Source organism: Eriocheir sinensis, chromosome 52, assembly GCF_024679095.1.
Source record: "Eriocheir sinensis breed Jianghai 21 chromosome 52, ASM2467909v1, whole genome shotgun sequence".
NCBI lineage: Eukaryota > Metazoa > Arthropoda > Malacostraca > Decapoda > Varunidae > Eriocheir > Eriocheir sinensis.
The window spans coordinates 11914676-11924675 of NC_066560.1; the positions used below are offsets into that span (position 1 = coordinate 11914676).

General features: G+C 40.9%; 1 protein-coding gene across 9 annotated transcripts in view; it reads left to right on the forward strand.

The window, feature by feature from the left end:
* The window catches only part of LOC126983086 (kinesin-like protein KIF19), a 60330-nt gene that overhangs the window by 28299 nt on the left and 22031 nt on the right, over positions 1-10000 (forward strand). For all 9 annotated transcript variants that reach the window (XR_007735506.1, XM_050835585.1, XM_050835583.1 and 6 more), the window contains exons 3-5: positions 1734-1844; positions 2473-2676; positions 9819-9965. Coding sequence is in view for 8 of the 9 variants with exons in the window: in XM_050835585.1 (XP_050691542.1) it covers positions 1734-1844; positions 2473-2676; positions 9819-9965 (462 nt within the window). In the remaining variant the exon portion in view is untranslated. The remainder of the gene's footprint in view (positions 1-1733; positions 1845-2472; positions 2677-9818; positions 9966-10000) is intronic.

The window sequence follows — 10000 nt, forward strand, 5'->3', positions numbered from 1 at the left end:
TGAGGTTACGCGCGCCAGTGATGGACAAACTTGCTGGGCGGCGGCGTTTTGGTGTTGTATATTCTTCGGCCCTTCAGTGGTATTTCATTTTACAGTAACGGAAGCAGCTCAAGGGGAAGAAAAAGAGTGAAAGAAAGAAAAAATGAAGAAAAGTTTGCTATTCCTGATACTTCATAATTCCGTTTGGTCCTTCTCTGCTTGATGTATAATGTATGCATGGTTGGTTTGAGCTTCATAGAGAGGCTTGTCGCTGGCTCCTCCTTCTTCCTCGCCTTCCTTCCCTTCTCTGCAGTCTGATCAGCACTTCATAATTCCGTTTGGTCCTTCTCTTCTTGATCTATAATGTATGCATGGTTGGCTTGAGCTTCATCGATAGGCTTGTCGCTGTTTCTTTCTTCCTCGCCTTTGTTCCTTTCTTCTCGTTTCCACTTTGATCAGCACTTCATAATTCCGTTCGATCCTTCCCTTCCGTTCGATCCTTCCCTTCACAGATAGGCTTGTCGTTGTCTCCTTTCTTCCTCGCCTTCCTTCCCCTCTCTCGTCTCCACTCCGGTCAACACACCTTCATAATTCCGTTTGATCCTTCCCTTCTCGATCTATAATGTATGCATGGTTGGTTTGAGCTTCATAGATAGGCTTGTCGATGTCTCCTCTTGCTTCCTCGCCTTCCTTCATCTCCTCTCGTCTCCACTCCGGTCAACACACCTTCATAATTTCGATTGGTCCTTCCTCTCTCGATCGATTTACATGTGGTTATTTTGAGCGTGATAGATTGGCTAGTCCCTGTCTGTTTCACCTTCTCGTCTTGCTTCTGTCCTATCCTTCTTTGTCTCCACTCCTTCCAACCCTCATTTATCTTCATGAAGTTCACGGATGTCATGAATAATGCTAAAATACACACACACACACACACGCACACGGATCATGGTGACCAGCTGTAATCATAAATAAACACGCATAAGAAACCAATTATTATAGTGACGTGTCCAGCCAGCCAAACCTAACCAAGCCTAGCCTAGCACAGCCCCTTTTTGTGTTATATTTGTCCTCTTAGCCTCTTCAATAACGTCGAGATGCTATTATTTATTATTACCAGAGAGAGAGAGAGAGAGAGAGAGAGAGAGAGAGAGAGAGAGACCGACAGACAGACAGACAGAGACAAAGACAAAGACAAAGACAAAGACAGAGAGAGAGAGAGAGAGAGAGAGAGAGAGAGAGAGAGAAGAGTGGGTCTGGATGATGCAGTGGTGTAATATTCATGGCCTCTGATCCAGTGGTCGCCAGTTCGAGACCCATCCATAATATGTGTGTTGCTGATGACGCGACTGGTGATTCTTCCTCCTCTTCTTCCTCTCTCGCTTCTTTCCTTTCCCTCTCCTTCCCCTTACGCTTCCTTCCTTCCTCTTGTTCTTCCTGTTCTTCGTGTTTTCTTATTGTTTTTCTTTTTCTACTTCTTTTTGCTCTTCTTTTTTTTCTCCTTTTTCTTTTTTTTCTTTTTCATGTTGTTCTTCTTGTTGATATCGTTCTTATTTTCTTGCTTCTGTTTTGTTTTTTGTTTTTCTCTTACAATTAACTCTACTTTTCCTCCGCCTCCTCCTCCTCCTACTACTACTACTACTACCACCACTACCACCACCACTACCATCCACACTACCACTACTATCACCACCACTACCACCACCACTACCACTACCACTGCTACCACTAACCTTATACGCCTTCCTCCCCTGCAGATGCTGACTCTACTGAATCAGGAGACAGACCGGAACGACCATCTGCGGCAGAAGAGGAATAAAGACAAGCAGTTCATCTTTGATCGCCTGCACGGGGAGAGCGCCACGCAGGTCTGTCTGTCTGTCTGTCTGTCTGTCTTTTTTACAGCGGAGGATACAGTGCAAGGGCGTAAAAAAAACAATAATTAAAAAAAAAGCCTGCTATTTACTGTCTGTGTGTGTGTTTGTCTGTTTGTTTGGCTTCATGTCCGTCTTTTCTATATGCGTCTGTGCTGTTTTTTCTTTTTTTGTATGTTAGTGTTCTTGTCTATAATGGTCTTTGTGTCTGTCTTTGTCTATCATTCTGTATTGTCTTCTAATCCTATATTTGTATCCTGCGTACGACTTTCTTCTTCTATTTGTATTTGTCTTTGTTTGTCTTTTTTTTTATTTGTCAGTGTGCGTCTGTCTATATTTGTTTGTCTGTGTGTCTGCCTTTTTGTCTGTCTCTGTCTGTATGTGTCTGTGTATCTTTGTCTGTCTGTGCTTTTTTTTTAATCCGTGTGTTTGTCATCTAACAGTACTAAAAATTTATAACGTATAAATAATAATAATAAAAAAGCTAAAAAAAGTATCCAGTTTGCAACATGAAAAATTAAAGTAAAACCAAAAAACATTAACATTAAATCCTTACCCAAGACTTTAAGAGGATCGAAACCCCCTTCTCTAACACTGAACCCTCTTGGCCACGTCCCTGCAGAAGGAGGTATACGAGGCCACGACGAAGGCGCTGGTGGAGGACGTGTTGGCGGGCTACACGGCGACAGTGTTTGCTTACGGGCCGACGGGTGCGGGGAAGACCTTCACGATGGTCGGCACGGCGGAGCATCCCGGAATCATGGTACAGGCCCTCAACGACCTCTTCCACTCCCTCGACGACCCCTCCAAGACTGCCAAGACGAAGGTAAGGCCGCGAGGGGGTGGTTGTATGTAGGGGTGGTTGTATGTAGGGGTGGTTGTATGTAGGGGTGGTTGTATGTAGGGGTGGTAGTGTAGTGGTAGAATAAAGTCACTGTTTTTCTCTTTCTTTGTTTTGTTTCTGTTTGTTTTGTTTGTTTTTTGTATTTGTGAAGTCTAAGAATATTTTGTGTTTTGTGTTTTTTTTTTTTTTTGTAACTTGAGGGCCTATGATGGTTGATTTGCCTCTTTTTCTTCTTCAATTTTCTTTCTTCTTTCTTTTTTCTTTTTTCCTTTTCTTTCTTTTATTCTTTCTTTAATCTCACTTCTATATGTTCTGTCTTTCTTCTCTCTCTCTCTCTCTCTCTCTCTCTCTCTCTCTCTCTCTCTCTCTCTCTCTCTCTCTCTCTCTCTCTCTCTCTCTCTCTCTCTCTCTCTCTCTCTCTCTTGATTCATTTGTTTTGTCGTGTGTGTGGTTCAGACTGAGCAAAAAAGAAAAGAAAAAAAAATCGTAATTATCATTCCGCGAAAATATGAAAAACCGTTCTCAAAGTATATTTCCAACACACACGCACACACCAGAAGCAAAATACAGAAGAAACACGCGTTCATATCCTTTTCACGACCGCCCAAGCCAAGGTGAGCAAGGAAGGGAAATTCTTATATAGAGGTAATGACTTCTAGGGGTTTCGTAACTCCTCCAAGCAAGTTTGACCTCTCTTTTGGCCTCTCGTTCCGTTTTCTTTTGTCGGAGGAGCGTCTAGCGGGCCTTTTTCTTGATGTTCTTTTGTTTTTTGCCCTTGAGTCGCCTCCCTCGCTGTAGAAGAAAGAGGTGAATGCCAAAAGAAGAATGCTAGATCTAGTTGAGGACCCTAAAGATTAAAATGAGGTCTCGATAAGAGGTTCTGAGCTCATGTAGGATTCAGGACTAGAATAATTTAAAGTATTGGAACTAATAATAGAGTAAAACCATTCTGGAAACCACGTATACAGTACCCAAAGAAACTGGGGTATTTGAGAGGTAACTATTATATTTGCATTCACCTCATGACAGCCCAGCAAATAAGGGTTAGTAGTTGGTAGATAGGTAAATAGGTAGGATAGGTAGGAAGGTAGGGAGGAGGAGGAGGAGGAGGAAAAGTAAAGTTCAAAGTTAGAGAAAAAAAGAACAGAACAAAATAAAAAAGAAGAACATTATCAAGAACAAGAAGACGAAGATGAAAAAGAAAAGGAAGAAAAAGAAACGCTTGAAACAAAATGAGAAAAGAAGAGAATAGGATGCAAAGAAAACTAGCTAGTGCAACGAGGTCATAGGAGTTGTAAATCACATGCAATTGGCAATGAAACGCGTGGGGTGGAGAGGAGCGGGGTAAACCTAATTTGAAGTTAAGGGGGAGAGTGAACAAGGTACATTAAGGAATTCTTTGTACAAGGCCGGAGAGCACTTTTATACTCACGCTGCCAGGGATTTAAAAACAGCACGAAAGGTTTACAAGGAAGCTCAGTGGTTAAGCTTTCATAGTTGGGCTAGGTTAAGCTTACTACTGTCATTTCTTTTTTCCTCGTCTTCTTTCCCCTCCTCTCTTCTTTTAATTTCGTTCGATCTTCCTCCTGTTCGATCTATATATGTGGTTGGTTTGAGCTTCATAGATTGCCTAGTTATCCTCTGTTCTTTTTCTTTTCCTCGTCTTGCTTTCCTTCCTCTCTTCTCTACTCTTATCAAAACTTGCCTTCTTAATTCCGTTTGATCTTTCTCCTCTTCGATCATATGTGTGGTTGGTTTGAGCTTCATAGATAGCATAGTTACCCCCTCATCTCTCCTATTCCTTTCCTCCTCTTTATACGTTAGCTCAGTACAGTTCGGCGGTCTCCTCACACCTTTGCCTTTCTTAACTAGCAGTCTCTAAGTATGTGGGTATAAGTACTGTGTTGTGACCTGCATTTTGGGGAGGTGCTCTTTTCCAGTGTAAGATTTTGGGGATGGTGAGGGAGGGTGACCGAGACCAGGATGGAGGGGTAGGCTTAGCTGAGTGTGATGTGTGTACGTTTTCTGTCACATTCTTCGTCAGTAAAGGTTTAGGTTGGCTCAAAGGGACGGATTGATTTACACATAACACCCAAAGATCTTCACGAGTTTATATCCACACTTCTTCCTAGAGAGTTCCTTTTAAATTCACACTTACTATGCGAGTTCCTTATATATTCACTCTTCTTTCTAGGGGAGTTCACTTATCATACGCCTTTAATACATCTAATAAAACGTTCTCCTTCTGCTGTTCTTGTCGGACCACCAAATTAAAGACAGGACTGGTCTCTCAATCTACCGTGCGTTCTATCATGGTCACGCCAAGAGGTCGGGAGGGCACAGAGGACGGGAAAGTGGTGTGTGGGGGGAAGATTAGCATGGCACACCTGAAGGTCAACCCAGGCATATGTGAGGCCAATTAGCATAACACACCTGGGGAGGGAAGGGCGGCATGAGGACCTGTGTGTGTGCGGAGTGCGGAAACTCCTGCCAAGTAATTATGGGTATGGATGATTAGAACGAGGAAAATGGAAGGATGACAGTAATAAAGGCATGAAATTTGCGAGTCAAGAGAGATAATGAAGGTCAGGTATAGCAGAGGGAGCCATTGTGGAACGTAACCTTGGGAGAATGAGAAACTGATGTATCTTGCGGTAAAAAGAAATAGAGAAGGATCGCGATATGTGTAGCAGGGGAAGGAAGTCATTGCGAGAAAACCAATCTTGAGAAAATGAGAAATTAGTCCTTCGGTAAAAAGGAAAGGAATACACGATAGATACAAGAGGCAAATAGATATAGATAGGAAAAAATAGTGTAGATTTAAATGTGTTTAGGACGAGGAGGGACTCAACGAAAAAAAATGAGAAAATGAAAAATTAAAATATTGCTCTAAATAGATAAGAAATACGCGATAGAAGATAGAGGCGAATATATATGTGTAGGAAAAAGAGCATAAAAGATATGTAATTGTGTTCAGCAGGGGAAGGAAGCCATTACGGAAAAAAAAAACTTGAAAAATGAAAAACTAAAATATTGCTCTAAATAGATAAGAAATACGTGATAGAAGATAAAGACGAATATATAAGTGTAGGACAAAGAGCATAAAAGATACGTAATTGTGTTCAGCAGGGGAAGGAGGCCATTACGAAAAAAAAAAAATCTTGAGAAAATGAGAAATTATAATCTTGCTGTAAAAAAGATAAAGAATATAAGATAGATATTAGAGGTAAATAGTTGCATAGAGATAGCAAGTATAGACATAACTGTGATCATTCAGGAACTTGACAGAAAATAATAATATGCAGGTGGAGTTGATACATAAATACAAAGAAAGTGAAACGTGATAAAGTATACCCGCAGAGTTACGAAGAAAAAACGCAAATAAAATCATGAGGTATCCATTATTTTAAGAGAGAGATTTATGTTATACGATCAAATACTGAGTAGATAATTTCCTGCGTGGAGTGCGTGTGGGGAAATGAATGACCGCGAGATTAATGTACTGATTGTGAGAAAGATTAGTCACCGCTGAGAGAGAGAGAGAGAGAGAGAGAGAGAGAGAGAGAGTTGGTAAGTGAGGCAGAGACAGGGACAGAGACAGACATAGACAGAAAGAAAAAAATAATCGAAAACAGAGACAGACAGACAGGAAGAAAAGCAGTCTACTTAAAGATAGACAGACGGCCAGACAGAGATACAGAGAAAAAGTGATAAAGAGAGAGAAATATAGAAAGAGAGAGACGTAGGGGGCGGGTGTGAAACTGGGCGAGTGTATACGTGACCCATTCTCCCCTCCTTTCCTCCCCCTCCTTCCCCTCCCCTCCCGTTGCCGCGCCTCACAGCTCCATGGTGACAGCCTTGAGTATGGGGGTCAAGGTAAGGCCCACGCACCGCACCTCACACTCATCACGACCCCGGGGAGGAATAAGAGAAGAGTCCGTCCTTGCGTCTGTTATCTCAAGCTGTTATTCTTTCATGCGTGTGTCGAGGTAATGTTTTTGTTTTGTTTGTTTAGTGTTTTGCTCATTACTACGTTCGTGTTCTATATATATGTGTGTGGGGGGGTGTTTTTCGTTTTGATGTGGGATTTCGTCTATTGTTGTTCTTTTGTTTTTGTGCATTTCCACTTTTTACGGGCGTTTTTGGTCCTTATCTCAAACTCCTTTTCTTCAATGCGTGTGTAGATGTAGTGTTCGTATGTCTTTTGTTTTTATGTAATCCGTTTTTTTATTTATATTTATTTTCTTCAATGCGTGTGTGAATGTAGTGTTCGTATGTCTTGTTTTTATGTAATCCGTTTTTTTTCTATTTCTTCTGGTTTCGTTTCCAATATCATCGTCCTTCAATCTTCCTTGTTCCCATTATCTCAAGTTTATATTCCTCGATAAGCGTCTGGGTGCAATTTTTTTAATATATATTTTTTAATTATTTTTTTCTCTTAATTTCTCTCCATATCTTTATCTATTTATCTATCTATCTATCTCCTTATCTGTATCTATTTATCTGTATCTATCTATATCCATCTATCTATCTATTTATTTGTCTGTCTATCTACCTACCTCTCTATCTTCTCTATCCCTTATTATTACTCTTTCTCTTTGGAATTCCTGTGTTTTTTATGTCCGTATATAGTTAATTCATAAGAGGGGGTTTAGAGGCATGTGCGATATCGATGATGGGACGGGAGGGGCCTCGATTTCTATATTAAGGGTAAACTGAAATGGTCCGTTGCATATTCAGGAGAGGGAAGAGGAGCGGTCAGGGAGGACGTGGAAAGTGTCATCAAAAAGTCCTTATCGCCCCTCCACTTCCCTCACACTCGCTCACACTCACACTCGCCTCCCTCACACTCGCCTCCCTAACACTCGCCTCCCTCACACTCGCCTCCCTCACATTCGCCTCCATCACACTCGCCTCCCTAACACTCGCCTCCCTAACACTCGCCTCCCTCACACTCTCCTTCACACACTCCCTGATAGCGGCGAAGGTCACGGGAGGGTGTGGTGGTGATTATGACTGCAACAACCACCTCTGTTATTACTACTACTACTACTACTACTATGACTACGACTACTAGGACGATGAAAATGATGTTAGTAAAGTAATGGTAATAATAGTAATAACAATACTAATAATCAACACTATATCAGTTGTAAGAAAAAAGGAAAATATGCTGGTGTTTATAATGATGAAAGTAAAAACAAACAAACAAACGAAAATTCCATAGTGCGTTGTGGGATCTCAAGGTTATGTTTAAAGGAGCAAGACAAAGAAAACGAAAAAAAACAAAAACGAATCAATCATCTTTTTCTTGTGTTAATAAATGTGTTGAACGACGTGTTTGTGTGTGTTTACTTGACGAGAGAGAGAGAGAGAGAGAGAGAGAGAGAGAGAGAGAATGAATAAGTAAATAGACGGAGCTCGTGCGGTTACTATGGTTTGTGTGTCTGTCTGTTTATATTTTGCAGCTTTTTTAACATTAGTATATGTAGTGTGTGTGTGTGTGTGTGTGTGTGTGTGTGTGTGTGTGTGTGTGTGTGTGTCCCTTGTTTGTCTGAGTTTGCTTAATAATTACAGTCATTTATCTTTATTTCTCTCTCTCTCTCTCTCTCTCTCTCTCTCTCTCTCTCTCTCTCTCTCTCTCTCTCTCTCTCTCTCTCTCTCTCTCTCTCTCTCTCTCTCTCTCTCTCTCTCTCTCTCTCTCTCTCTCTCTTTTTCTTGTGTTTTTCCTCTTTCATTTCCATTCCTTCTTTCTCTATTTCATTCCTCTTTAAGTTTTCTATTTTCTTTCTTTCTTTATTCATTCGATTTGTTTCTTTGTATCGCTTTCTCTGTTTTTCTCTTTTCCTGTTTTTCTTTCTCTTTCAATTTCCTTTCCTTCCTCTTCATCCTGCTAATCTTTCTCACCTCTTTGGATTTTCTTATTTTCTTTTTTCCTCTCTTTTTTCTCATTTTATTTTTTATTTCAATCAGTTTTTCTATCTTTCTCTTTTCCTGTCTGTCTTTCTCTTTCTAAGCCCTGTTTCTTTTTATATATTTTTCTGCCTTTCTTTTGTCTTCTCCTTCTCTTTCTAATTCCTGTTTCTTTGTATCATTTTACTCTGCCTTTCTCGTGTCCTTTCCTTCTCTTTCTAATTCCTTTCTACCTTTTTCATCCTCACAACTTCCGTGTCCCAATTCCCTTCAAATATCAATGTCGTACTTATAAATATTCTTCCTCTTCTCTTATATCTCTATGCAGCATCTCTTTCTTTATTTTTTTACTTATAATCCTAACCTCTACCTCTACATTTTCCTTGTCTTTCATTCCTCCAAATTTAACGCCAACTTCGTCTCAATAGCTCTCCTCCTACTCCCTCAGATAGGCTATTAATGTCCTTGCCTTTTTCTTTATTGTCTCCTCATTTATCCACTTATAACCCTAACCACCTTGTCCCATATATCTCCTCAACGAGTACTCCTTTAGTGATCCATCTTGCTGCCTACCTCATTATTGATTCTCTGTATTTATTCCTCCACTAACAACCCTGATGTCCTCGTCCGTCTGATCTACGCCTTCAGATGTCCATGTCGTAGCCTACTCCCTTATTGTCTTTCTGCTTCATCATTTCTTTCCTTATAACTCTAACTTTCTACTTCTTCAAATATCGTCTACTTCTTATTGCTTTTCTCCTTCATCATTCCTCCACTTCTTACTCTAATCTTCTACTTCTTTAGATATCGTCGTAACCGGCTTCTTTATTGTTTTTCTATTCCTTCATTCATCCATATATAACCTCTCATTTCGTAGTCTAACTCTTCATCCTCTTCCCTTTCTTCATTCCTCCATATTGAACCCAAACATCCTACTTCTTCAGATATCGTCGTAACCTGCTTATTAACTGTCTTCCTCTTTCTTTGTTTCTCCATCTGTAACCTCCCCTTTCGTAGTCTACCTCCTTATCCTTTCCTCCTTTCTTTATTCCTCCATAATTATCTAACCCAAACATCCTAGTCCTTCAGATAGCGTCGTAACCTACTTCTTGATTGTCTTTCTCTTTCTTCAGTCCCCCATTTCAAAGTCTACCTCCTTATCCTTTCCCCTTTCGTTATTCCTCTCATATAACCCCAACCTCGTTCCCCAGATCTCAATGTCGTACCTCGAAATCTACAACGAGAACATCCGGGACCTTCTTCAGCCCAGCGGGACCCTTGACTTGCGGGAGGACGCCAAGACGGGGGTGATCCAGGTGGCGGGGCTGAGCGAGAAGGAGATTCTTACCACCAAGGAGGTCAGTGTGTGTGTGTGTGTGTGTAGGGTTGTTCG